The 13,741-nt window shown below is 44.6% G+C and overlaps 1 protein-coding gene across 4 annotated transcripts in view; it reads right to left on the bottom strand.

Moving 5' to 3' along the window:
• The window catches only part of RANBP10 (RAN binding protein 10), an 81,719-nt gene that overhangs the window by 56,830 nt on the left and 11,148 nt on the right, over nucleotides 1–13,741 (bottom strand). For all 4 annotated transcript variants that reach the window (XM_082489234.1, XM_082489235.1, XM_082489236.1 and 1 more), the window contains exon 3: nucleotides 2,281–2,333. In XM_082489234.1, the coding sequence (XP_082345360.1) occupies nucleotides 2,281–2,333 (53 nt within the window). The remainder of the gene's footprint in view (nucleotides 1–2,280; nucleotides 2,334–13,741) is intronic.

The following is a 13,741-nucleotide window of genomic DNA, read 5'->3' as shown; positions in this document are numbered from 1 at the left end:
CTTGTACACGCACACAAGGCACTTGGGTCGGGAGGACTGGGGGGAGAGGGAGGGCAGAGAGAGGAGGAGTCTGAAAACTGAGACTTCTATACCTGTTTACACCAGATCATCTTCATGTAGACATTCCCTACCTTTGTGCAACCAAGTATCACTTGAGAAAACTGGCAGTGTCCTGCCTTCCCCAGTCTAGTTCCGAGTGGACAAAGCCCTGTGACCTTATCTCTCTCTCTAATGTGTATATGCTGTCATTGGCATGACAATTATTAACAAATACAGTTTGCAGTGTCACAGAATTTTCAGCGTTGGAAGGGACCTCTAGAGATCATCTAGTCCAACTCCCCTGCTAAAGCAGGATTGCCTAGAGCACATTACTCAGGACTGCATCCAGGCGGGTCTTGAAAATCTCCAGAGAAAACATGGATGTCACTGAAAACATTCTCCAAAAACCAGAGTTATCATAGAAGTGCAGAATAACTGAGGAGTGAAGGGCCCTCCAGAAGTCACCCAGTCCAACCCCTGCTCACAGGAGGTCTAATTAGATCAGGTTGGTCAAGGCCATGTCCCGCTGAGTCCTAAATATCTCCAAAGTTAGAGGTTCCACAAGCTCTCTAGGCAGGCCTCAAATTACCAGAGAAAAAACAATGCAAGGAAGGTTGTGTCCCAGTCAGACCAACAGGTCTCAGGACGTGCCTCTGAGAGTGGCGAAAAGAAGGCTCTCGACATCGATCAAACGTGATCAAAGTGGTACCTGGAAAAGGAAAGTCAGTCTGCAACTGTGAACCACGGCTGTGATTTCTGAACGGCTCGCACGCTGCACTGACATGCTGTCACTAAGACAACAACGCTTATTGTTTCACTAGTGAAATTTTAATTGAACTAATTAACTAATGCAATTAGCCTACGATTCCAAATTTCTTCTTTATCAATGCAAAAGGTCCCAAAGGCTCCCTCATGTATTCCAAGATCTCCACGCTTCTCTTCAGTAACAAGACAAGGCAGACGTGCCATTGCAAAATTCAGCAGCAGATTTACAATTAAGAGAACAGGCACCAGAAAACCAGCTATTCCTCGGAATTATCCAAGGATCCCGGCTGGCTCCGTCTCCTTTTCGTCTGCTTGCTGAGACTCCCTCTGCAGTCTCAGCAGAATTTCAGAAACATAGCTATAGAACTATACATTTTGGAACTTCGAGAGTTACAGAATCACGTGTTTTGCTAACAGAGCAGTCAGGGATTTTGCTCCAATGCTGCAACGTTTTCAGTTGGAGGTTATAAGGAAAAAAAAATGAGCGCGTTCCACTCTCTCAACATGCAAGTTCTCAGTGAAGATGAAAGCAAAATCCTCACCGAGAAGTGAATTCACAAGGGCCCTTAGCGCAACCCCTACGGAAGCTCTTCCTTTTGTTAAGACATTCAGAAAACATTCTTCTTCGGAGATACCAAGATGCGTAATAAGGGCTGAACACACATTTCAGCTTTAAAACAGCTCCACCAGAAGTAAACCACTCTCAAGACCAAAAAAAAAAAAAAACCAACCCAAAACCAAACCACCACTGGGAATCAGCTGTCATTCATACACTTGAAGAACGTTTACTTTCTACCAAACACAGAAAACATCTAGTTTCAAACCCAGCTGAAAGAATTCCCGCTACAGAAGTCACTAGGTTGATCATAACAATATCCAACGTATTAACTAAAAATTATACAAAAAGATTGCTGATTACTTATTTTTAAAAAGAAGCTACTTAACCAACTTAGAGGCTAACATAAAACCAAACACTACAAACAAAAGGAAGCAACAATATTAACTGCAAATGCCACTCTATCCCATTTTTCTAGTTTTTCAGTGGGAAGAGGGAAAGAAGAGAGGAGAGACAACCTGACGGGCCAATTTCCCTGTCATTTTCAGATTCTTTCATGTAAATTTGTCAAGTGGGATATACAGATTAAATGTCAAATTATTTTGCTACTTAGTTTTCAGACGCAAAGAAGAGCTCGCATGTCTGAAAGTTCATCATCCTACTCCTTAATTTAATATTAATTTCTGTTAACTGCTAAAGTCATCATGGCTACATCAACAATACTAGAAACTCAGTTTAGGATAACACTCAATAGTTTGAAATTTCCAGATTTAACACACTTTCAGTCATGACATTTTATGAATAGAAACACACATTCACTAATTCATACACATAAATTAAAATCTTTATTTCAAATGAACATTTAACACAGGCTTTACCGCAGATTTGGTGAGCCAAACCCCATCTTGACAGTGACTTACCAGGAAGCCTGTTCATGTTGACCCCTTGAGCAGAAAGTCCTATTCCCATGTACCTTCAAAAAAAAAAAAACCAAACAAAATATCAGTCAAGCACAGAATGGCCAATCCACAAGATTTCCCGCAGCAGAAGTAAATGGGAAAGAAAAAAAACAAAAAAAAAAAAACAAAAAAAAACCAAAAACCAAAACAATCCACAAATCATTTAAGGTAAGAATGTTGAAAAGAGAAGACTTTGTTAGTCTTCTCTTGAATCCAAGATAAAATGCCAGCCTGCTTTAGCGACCGACAGCTTTCCGATATATAACTGCAGCTACTATTTCGCTCTGAAGTGGTAGGAAAAGGACTGGAAAACAATCAACAATTTGGGGTTGGGTTTTTTTCCCCACGTAGCACAGAATCATAGAATGGTTTGGATTGGAAAGGACCTTGAAGATCATTGAGTTCCAACCCCCCTGCCATAGGCAGGGACACCTCCCGCTAGACCAGGTTGCCCAAGGCCACGTCCAGCCTGGCCTTGAACACCTCCAGGGACGGGACCTCAACAACATATCAGGAAAAAATATTTAAAATAGGTGTGTAACAAAAGATTAAAAAAAAATACAAATGGGTGCATATGGTATGCGAGAAAAACGTCCATCCACCCTAATATATTGTCTGCAGGAATGGCTGGTGGTGGACGCGTGGGACAGAGCAAACAGTTGTACTTTCCCAGAACATTCTTTCATTGCCCAACATGTATTTTACAGAATTTCCTAAGGAAAAGGCGGCCTTTCGGTATTTCACACCCCAATAGATTTTCCCCCGTTAACCTGATCCCTTTCTGAACCTGTGTAAGCTCTTTGAAAAGGCAACGTCCCGCGGCCCCACCACTCAACTACTGCTCAAGCTAGTTTTGCTTGGTACTTGCATTTTCAGAATCGGAAGAGAGGAGCAGCATTTCCCTGTTAACTTTCACGAGGATTTTAAAGTCCTCGTTCGCACCCCACTCCCCAAAGGTCTCTTCTCAAGGTTGACTACTCGCAGTCGACTCCATTGCTCCTCGTACGGAAGCTATTCTATACCGCTTAATACTCTTGCTACACTTCCAGTTCTGTATCTTCTTCGAGAGCAGGGGGAAACCAGAACCGCAGGCATCGGTCACAAAACACAGACACATGGCGATTACTACAGACAACGGTACAACGATGTTCTCCCTTTCGGTTTCTTTTCCTCCCCCTCCTGTTCTCAATTATTCCATTTATTTTTTGACTGCAGATGAGAACTGAGCTGATTTTTCCATGGAACCGGGACACAAAGAACTTGTCCCTGCACTGGGACCGTTTTTTGTGTCAAGTTTGGATTGTTTATCCTCCCCCCATGAGAATCCTTTTACATCTATCCAGCTTGAACTGCATCTTTCCTTTTATCATCCATAGTCAGCCCTTGATTTTACAACTCTAATTAGCTTCATATCACCAGCAAAAAAAAATACTGCCTTACTATTAATTTCACTTCCAGGTCATTTATTAAGGTGTAGCACACACCCCCGCAGAAATCCCCAGGTGAGCATCCTCAGCTGCAGGGAGGAGAGGGGGCACGACAGGGACGCTTGGGACATTCGTTTCTCTGCCCCGCTTCCTACCCGTCAGCTCATCTTCTAACCCATCACTCAACCACATGATCTCCTTCACTTTATCCCACCGTTCCTTTACCTTCCGCAAGGATTTTTGAGACTGGACCACAGAGCTTTTGCAAACCCAGGCAGGCTGATCATTATCTACTCCTGCGTTCATCGGGGCATGGCCAGCCTTCGCAAAGGCTCTTCTTCCTCGCTGCAATATTTATGCCCGCACCCGTTTTGTTTGTTCTATTTCTGTTAATTTGCATGGTCTGTAATTCTCTTCATATGGCCCGGAACCACCGATAGAGCTGCCCCGCTCAGTTCGTTCTTAACAAGCTTCCATGTTTTTAGGTTACTGATCTTTGAAATTAACAGTGACTGTTGGGCTCTTGTTCATGTAAAGGTATACATAAACCACGTCTAAAACTATTATTTCAGAATTTGACCCCAAAGTTACTTTGTTTCAAGCTACATGGGTTGAGTCTCCTGCAGCAACAGTTCCCTGCACTTGAATTCTGTGTCTCAATCATAGTCACCACCCCAAACAAACAGGATGGGAATGGGAATAACTGGTTTTTTGCTTCTTCATACAGGCATTTTAGTGCATAGAGATCTATGAGATACGTTTATCAGGTTTTAGTCTATGACCTCTTTAATAAATAGCACCACATCTTCACAAACATGGCCAACATTGTCCTTCTTGTACACTTCACCTCTTGCTAGCGTGACCTTCCAGATTTTAAACACCTGAAACCACAGTGCTTTAAATTAAATCAGTCCCTTCTTTAAAAATCACACTCTATTTCAGAATCATAGAACGGTTTAGGTTGGAAGGGACCTTGAAGATCATCCAGTTCCAACCCCCTACCCTGCGCAGGGACACCTCCCCCCAGCCCAGGTTGCTCCAAGCCCCGTCCAACCTGGCCTTGAACACCTCCAGGGATGGGGCAGCCACAGCTTCTCGGGGCAACCTGCGCCAGGGGCTCACCGCCCGCACAGGGAAAAATTTCTTCCTAATATCTAATCTAAATCTGCCTCCTTCCAGTTTGAAGCCACTCCCCCTCTTCCTATCACTACATGCCCTTCTAAAAAGTCCCTCTCCAGCTCTTCTGTAGGCCCTTTAGGTGCTGGAAGGCTGCTATAATGTCACCCCAGAGCCTTCTCCAGTCTGAACAACCCCAACTCTCTCAGCCTGCCCTCCCAGCAGAGGGGCTCCAGCCCTTGGAGCATCTTTGTGGCCTCCTCTGGCCTACTACAACAGGTCCATGTCTTTCCCATGTTGGGGGCTCCAGAACTGGATGCAGTACTCCAGGTGGGATCTCACCAGAGCAGAGCAGAGGGGAAGACTCACCTCCCTGTGAAGTGCCCCAAGTTCCAGAGGATCCAAACCTCTCCTCCTCAGACCAACTCCTCAGCCAACACACCAGCACTGCTCGTTCTCACCTCTCTTTCTGGTACTGTTTTACATGCAGAACCTTTTCTGCTCTTCCCTATGCCTTCAAGACCACAACCATCACTTCATGCCCAGCAACTGGTACAATATTCAGATGCCTTGGGAAAGCTATGTACTTCATGGCTACCAGCTAAGTCACGATGCCATTCTCCCCACAGGCCCAAACCCAGTTATCTTTATACCCGACCACCGAACTGCTAACCATTACATGGTCCACCTTTTCCTTTTAGCTGGCCCCTGGCCTCTTAGGGTTATCTCCAGAGGAAAACGATACATGATCAGGATATGGAGAACCTACTGCTGGGTTTTAAACTGGAAGAGGGGAGATTTAGATGAGATATGAGGAAGAAGTTCTTGACTGTGAGGGTGGTGAGCCCCTGGTGCAGGTTGCCCTGAGAAGCTGTGGCTGCCCCATCCCTGGAGGTGTTCAAGGCCAGGTTGGACGGGGCTTGGAGCAACCTGGGCTGGTGGGAGGTGTCCCTGCCTAGGGCAGGGGGGTGGGAATGGATGATCTTCAAGGTCCCTTCCAACCCAAACCATTCTATGATTCTATGACTTTCCTTCCTTTCCTTCACCCAGCTCAGTGTTTTCCTGCTGCAAGACTAGAGCTCTTCAAGTTCAAAGTTTCTTGGGGTGAACGCTGACATACAGAGTTATGCCAACGTAAGAGCCAGCTACCAGCAAGAAAGGCCAGTCCAGGTCCTTCAGCTCTGACTGTGTATAAATGAGGTAATTACGCAAGCACCAGGAAAACATTAGCATTTGACAAAGGAAATAGTAAGAAGATCACTGAACTTAGAAAAATATCCGAAAGAGGCTTTGAAGCAGCCAGTTCAGGAGCAGAAGATTTGAATCTCCTGATGGCAGTTAGGGCAAACAAGTTTATCTCCGAAACACTTCTGTCACAGAGCAGAGATTCCAGGACATTTGGCTGGATTTCCTATTTCTCATTTGGAAAGATAAACAGAGATTTGTTAGGGTGTCCAAAATATCTAGGATATACACTATTATGTAGCAAATCTGATATTCTCTGATAAAAGCCTGCGGCCTGTCTATAAAAAGAAGAGCTCCAGGCGCTCTGCTCGTTGAAACAGGACAGTGGACACCCCAGTGCGACGCAGCCCAGATGCAGTGCGTGCAGAAACGCCAACAAATGCCATGAGCGCAGAAACGCCAACAAATGCCCTGCCCTCCAAGCGCCAGGACACGGGTGAAACGGCTACTTTCTGCAGATGGTAGCCCTAAGCTTTTCGATCTGACTGGCCCCACCCTGGAAATAATCCTCCTCATCTTGCTTGGTGATGGTGGAAGGAGCTCAAGGGCACCCCCTTCCCTACCACAGGCTAACCAGCTCCTCCAGCACAAACAGGGATCGTTTCACCCGCGCCAAGGGAACTGTCAGCCAAAGGTGAGCTGGCACCTGCCTGGGCATGCACTCCCTCCAAGGAGGGATTAGAGGCTGCCAAGGTACAGCCTCACAAAAGACATCCCAAAGGCTTCTGCTGCCACGTGCCGTTGAGTAACCAGGCAGGATGGAACGAAAGAGTTGAGCGGGGAGGATTCATACAAAATTAAGCCCTGCACAGTCTGCAAGGTGTCCGGAAGTAGAAAGCTTGATGATACAGACCAGCATTGCTTCAAAGGATATATGAACTGGGTAGAGACGAGGCAAGACTTTTGGGCATTTATCCCAAAACCTAAACTAGTAGAGGACTATAAGGATGAAAGAATCTATTCTTGAGACTATCTACTCCTCGGTAACCAATAAGCAGAAAAAAAATGTTTCATCTCAGAAGAAATGCCCTAACTGCTAGCACAGAGGCCAGAGGGGAAGCCATTGGTTCTCTTTGGCCTAGGGAACTCCTCCGAAACACACCTGAGCGGAGATGCGAAGGACAGCACAGTGGCAGTTATCAGCTAAGACAATAGCAGCTAGTCACTATTCTGCTCTTGTCTGTCAGTGAAACGGCTGAGCTTTTTAAGGACAGAGATCAATTACTGGTCTCCACTTCCCTATTACGATAGAAAACACGGGCTGCAAAACACCCCACCCAAGAACCCTCCAGCACCAACAACTGCCGTGAGAAGCACATGGCACTACCGGCAAATCAGCAAAACATCTGTGTTCCAGCAGTGGTAAGGTCCTTCCCCAGAAGATCTTAAAGAAATTATCTTGGTACAAAAAGAAAGTCACTTCATAGAACAGTAACTGGTTTAAATGATAAGAGATCAAGGATAAGAAAAATGCTTCCAGGAACAGAGAGATGAGGTACAGACATCATATTACAGGCTCAGACCAAATACCTGTGACCTGGAGACTCAGGAAAGCCAAGGAAAAAAGGAAGGGGAGAAAGAAAGGGGGAGGGTGGAAAGACCCAACATGATTAAGCAGCACAATAAAGAGAACTACTCCCACCAACCACGTCCTGGGCTGTACTAGGATGAACGGGTCAAAGGAAGGGACCTGCTCCCCTCCGTTCAGCCCCTCTGAGTATGGTATTCAGTTTGGGGCTCTCCAGCACAAGGACGAGTTATGAACTGGAGCAAATGCAGCAGAGGCCACCAAGACGCTCAGGGGGCTCAAACCCCACGACGGATGAGGAGAGGCTGAGGGAAACGCGTTTTTTCAGTCTTAAGAGCAGAAGGCAAAGGGGAGATTAAAGTTTTAACAAAGAAAACTCCGATTAGGTATTACTAAAAAGATTTTAACCTTAAGCGTGATTGAACACTGGAAGAACTGAGAAAAGTTACTGAATCTCCACCCTCAGAGACAGTCAAAAACTTGGCTGCACATTGTCCTGAGGAACCTGATCTAACTGCTGAAGTTGGCCCTGCTTTGAGTGAGGAGCTGAAGCAGATGACCTACAGACACCCTTTCCAACCTAAATTATTCAACAACATCTTGACTCAGGACAGTTTTGCTGACAGGCAGCAAACTCTTGGCTAGAAGTGCAGAAAGCACGATATCTCCCAAAGTTGAGGAGAGACAGAACTTCCTGAGGCACACGTGTATGCCTCAAGCAAAGTCCTGATCTGATCATACCAGTAGAGCCCAGCTTTCTTCCTAGTCATCAAGGAGAATGGATCATCCAGGAAAGACTGGTTCCTGATCTGCAGAACAACCCTGAACTCACAAACAAAACACGCCATGACAACTGCTGCCTGGTGCATCGCCCGGAACACTTTAGCTCTTCGGCTGAAGGGCTCCTGAACATAGCGTCCACTGGAAGAAAAGCAACAAGGAAGGTTCTGCTCTGATGTAGAGACCTCAGGGATAGAAGAGACTTCAAGAGAAAGCACTGTGTGATTTCATTCCTTTGGATCCCTTTAAAAAACAAAAAACACAAAACAAAACACACACACACACACCTCTCTCCCTTTTCTCCTCTGTAATCAAGACTTTTTAAACATCGAACTCCACAGTTAATGCCTCAACTACTTCATTCTTTAGACCGCTTGAATGAAAACCAGATAACCCCTAATGATTTGTTCCTGTCTTTTAGGGATAAATAAAACTGTTGTTGTATTAACCCTTCAACGGGATAATCACTTAAAAGCAAAGATTTGTATGTGTTTTTATTGAAAAATGACATTGTTGTTGTATTAACTCATTGACTTGAGCCAGATAATCCTTTAACAGCAAATACCGGAATTTGGGAGCTTCTAAACATTCCTACTTTTTCAGAGCCCTTTGTGAAAAGTTCTTCTGAATCATCTCTTGGTTTTGCAGACTCTCCAGCTTGCTTCCCATCCCTGATGTTTTGGGAGGGAAAAATACTCCTTTAACTTTTCAGACCGTGAGCCAGATTTCCCTTGAGTCTTTTGGTCAACCTTATTGGGTTTTTTTTTAAACTTAAAAGTTTATTCTTTCCATTTGTCTCATCTAATAAGATTTCAACTGTCGGAGGGTGTATGCCTATCCTCTCTCACCCTCGTATCTAATTATGACAACTGTCAGGTCGAGTCTCTCCAATAGTTCACACGCTTTTACTCTCATTCTCCAACGTGATGTTTCCTTAAACAGTCTCCACGCCATCTGAAAGCACTTTACCTTTCAGATTGCATCTTTTTATTGACTTTTCATAAACAAGCTTTGTCAATTTATATCGGTTTCTTTTCTGGCTTTTCGGTTGTTGGGTGGTGGGGTTTTTTTGACAAACACTTAAGTGTTAGGGTTTGGGGGGCTTTTTATGGTGCTTCTCAGAAAATGCTGAATGTTAGTACTTACAGTCAGCGCTGCAGAGCAACTTATGAACAAACATTTTTTGGAAACGTTTTCTGCACTGCTCAGAGCATGAGTCAGAAGTTACATCCTTTCTCATGAGTTCCCTGACCAGCCTCTCCAAAGCAGTCATTTATGGCATGTAAAAATTTAGTCTCACAGAGTCACACGACGTACACACATCTAGAAAGAATAAACTGAATTGTAAGGGTACGTTTACAGCCTTCCAGGCACAACATGGAACGATTTCTCCCTGTATCTGCAGGGAGCGCTCTAGCTCTTCTTCGCCACCTTCTTGGCGCATTGGCAGATAAGACAGCGAGCTTGTTAGCATTTCCATTTTCTTATTCCTACTGAGTCTGGAACCCTCTTCCGCTACAGTTTTCCTTGCTAGATGGTGGGGTTTGCTGTTTTGATTTCCCCCCGCCCCCAACTACGTGTACGAGCAGTCAGGACCGCAGTCCCCAGCTAGAACTATGCCCCAGGTCTATATTGCTTCAGAGAGCAGTGAGAAGTGCCACCTCTGCCAATCGCTCAAGCCCCAGGGGAGCTGTGATTCAAGGTCCCAAATTGTTTGCACGCACAATAAAGGCACCATCTAAGCTTGGTGCAGTAATAGCAGAGTGCTTGGTCCTGAGTCTGGCCTGCCCAAAAAACACTGAGCAAACAATCTCTCGAGGAGCAGGCCACCCAATGCCTCTGGCAGACACTCCCCACCACCTTCACCTGACCACGCTGGCCAACTCCGTGCCTCCCTGCCGTCCAAGGGTGCTTGCCTGCTCCTCCGGCTCTACTTCTGCTGCTGTTGACATGAGCACACACCTGGAACTCAACAGAGAGAGCGGACACCACTGCTGCACACATCCTTGGCGCACAGCTTCATCGGAATCATGGCTGCAGCGTTTTGAGGGTTCCCCTTCTGTCCCCGTCCCTTGATGGGTCATTGCACTGCATTGCCACCATAAGGGTGGCAACACTCAAACTGATGGAAATTACAAGACGTAACACAATTGTTGAACTCGGATAAAATAGGTCATCTCCCACTTCAGCTTATCCTGCTTAACTTTATTATTTTCTATGCAGATTTCTCCTGCCTCTTATGTGTACTGCAGCAAATCCCACGCGCATAACCTAGGGCAAAACCGCATACAATAGTATCTTTCCATTTTCAGACAAGACAGCATTAAATTAGGGCTGGAAGCCTGTATTTTCTTTTATAAAAAGCAAGTACTACAGATCCAGAAGTTCTAAATTTAAGAGTACACTTTAATCTAGATACACAACACCTTGGAAATGTGTCACTGGGGAAAAAAAAAAAAAAAAAAAAAAAAAAAGAACATAACTACAAGCCTTCCTTGTTCCCAAAATTTTCCTCTTCAACTTACGCTCCCATTTAAAGCTTAAGACAAACTTTAAAAATAAGACCATAATGACTGTATAACTATACACAAAATTTGCAGATAACCTAAAATAAGACTCTCTCACCATGCTGGATTTCAACTCCTCAGCCTACAACTTATATCCAGAACTTCTGATTGTCACACACTTGATTGCTGGTTTGTCTTTTAGAAGATTCTAACTACTTTGCTTTTCCCATCTACTATCGATTAACATACCAGAAGCGATGGATGAAATGAGCTTTGAGACCTACAAAGCCTCAGATTAAAAATCGCTCTATTCTCTTGAAACTTGAGAGAAAAAAAAAAAAAATTCATCTTCAACTCCTCCACCACCGAAAGCATCAGTTGCTTTCTGAACTGCAGAACAGCTTCTCACTTCCTCCATTCCAAACGCTCCAAACCGGTTTTGTGCACACAACAAATTCAAAACTAGTTAAACAGTATTTGCAGGCATCATCAAGCACAACCTACTGCTTGGTTTTTTTAAATGAGTAAGTTATAACATTCAATATCATTCACCATAAATCCCTACAGAGTCCGCCTGCCTCCATCATCACTGGTTTTGGAGATTTCAAGTGTGGACAGACTCCATATGGGGCATCCATTAACTGGAGCCCTTTTTTGAGGGATTCAAAGAGCCTCTTAGAAGAGGATGCACTGAAACATTAGCATATTAGCACCCACTTTCAAACAGGAAAAAAAAAAATTTTTTTTTAAGGTTCTGAGCAACGATTCATTTAAATCCATTATCCATCATATGTAAGATATATACCTTAACCAAAGCCAGACAAAAGTGATCTCCTAAAACCATCTTCTCGGCAGCGAACTCTGAATACTTGGAACTGCCCCCCACACCCGATCAGAAGCTTCAAAAACGCTGTGTCAGTAGATCAATTCCAAATAGAGCAGACAGCCAAAAATAAACGCAGACACATGCTAGTGATTCAACCAGAAATCTTGTTTCCACTTACCCGCAGCCTCAGCAGTTACCATAGCACCAAATTTTTCCAGACTTCTGCTGCACCTCAGCCCTGCCCAGTCAATACCGGCTGCTTTTTAAAATTTGAAGAGACCGAATCAGCCACGCTCAGCCCCAGCCGCAACATCAGCTCTGCCTCTTTTATCCACACACCAGCTCTCCTCGGTCACGGCAGATGACGGAGGGACCTCGGGAGCAAACCCTCGTACCAAAGGATGCTGGTCCCACACGCGTCTCTGCGTGGCACACCACCAGCTGGACTGCCGATGTTTTTTCCCCCCTCTGGATCTTACAACACCGTGACTGCAGTAAGATTAAGTTCAAAGAGACAAAGCTTTTTGGTACCTTCCCCTAGTTTCCGAGTACTTCAGCAATAAACATCCGCACGTATGCTACTCCAGCACAGCGACGTTTAAATAGGGCAGCACTGCAATTTAAATTTGTATATTAAAAAAAAAAAAAAACAAAAAAGAAGATATATTATGTTTTGCTTCTGCCAATAAAAAGACTCTCCCTGGAAAAGAGATGGAAGGAGCCAAAATGATGACTGTACTTCTAAATTAAAAATTTAACTCAAAGATACAAAAGATCTCAGATGCACTGACTCAGCCAGGAAGCGTGATATATTGTCACTGGGCAGAAGTGACCCAAAAAGCTATAAGAAAAGTTATTTCACAGGAGTGACAGTATTTGACTAACCTAAATTCAAAGATAGGGATCTTGGAAAGAGGCTGGTTTAAGTGTTACGCAGCCATACAAGCAGAGGAGTACACCGATGGCTGCATTTGGGTTGTCCCCAGAAGGGGAATCCACCCATGTCGCAAGCAATTCTTTGAGTCAAAAGATGTTTCTTCAGAACAAACATGATACCCAGAGAACCTGCCAAAAAGTCAACGTCAGAAGAGTTTTTTGGTAAGTCTAAAGCTACTTTGTGCGAGCAACCCACAAAAATCCTCATGAACCCGGCAGAAACAGTGAAGCACAGACCTGCCCTTTGACAGCAAGTAGCTAACACAGAAATTCCAGCACTTGGACCTGTCTGGCTTTTCAAGTGCAGGAACGAAGAACTCAGTGGGTAGAACAGAGGAGAACAGTGCAACAGAACTCATCTATACCCGTACTTGATATTCTTCGCTTTTAAAAATCCCTTTGAATGCCTGGAAAGCAGCCAGCACTTGGGAGGCACTGCAATATGCAACATGAAGGTGGGGCAGAAGGAAGGAGAAAGCAATTAGTCCATGGTCGCAGCACACTTCAAACAAAGGAGGCATTTCTTCACCCAAAAAGCTGCGAGACCAAGAAAACTGAAAACAGTACTCAGCAAAAATTCTGGTTTCGACAATTAGAGCAGATTTATCGAGGCTCTCCCGTGAAAAGAAAGATATTACCATTTCCCTTTATTTATTTCTTAACCTGTTGAAAGGTACCGAGTCAGGATGGTGAAACAACCCATGCTGCTCCTCCTCCAAGTGCCCCTGAAGTCCACCTAGAAGGCAGACAAAATCCACCTCATCTGAAAGCTGGGAAAGAAGGTGGAATAAGCCATCGGTTTAGCACTGGTTGGCTATCTTATGTCACAAGCCCAGAACTCTTCTTTACTGTGCCGGTAACACCCTGACACGGTGCTCCTCAGAGCATGCTTTACTACGTATGCCGAGGTCCAAACTCAAAAGAGTTAAAACCAGAGACATTAAATAAGGCCATGTAGGCCATGACTTCCAGTAAAGCTGTCGTTCCCTGCTCAGTGAACTAACAATATCGCTAACACGTGGCAGAAATTCCTGGGATGGGCATTTTATGACGTGGT

Source organism: Vanellus vanellus, assembly GCF_965231255.1.
Source record: "Vanellus vanellus genome assembly, chromosome: 12".
Classification (NCBI taxonomy): domain Eukaryota; kingdom Metazoa; phylum Chordata; class Aves; order Charadriiformes; family Charadriidae; genus Vanellus; species Vanellus vanellus.
Note: the sequence above shows the minus strand (reverse complement) of the source record. Positions and strands in the feature narration are given on the sequence as shown.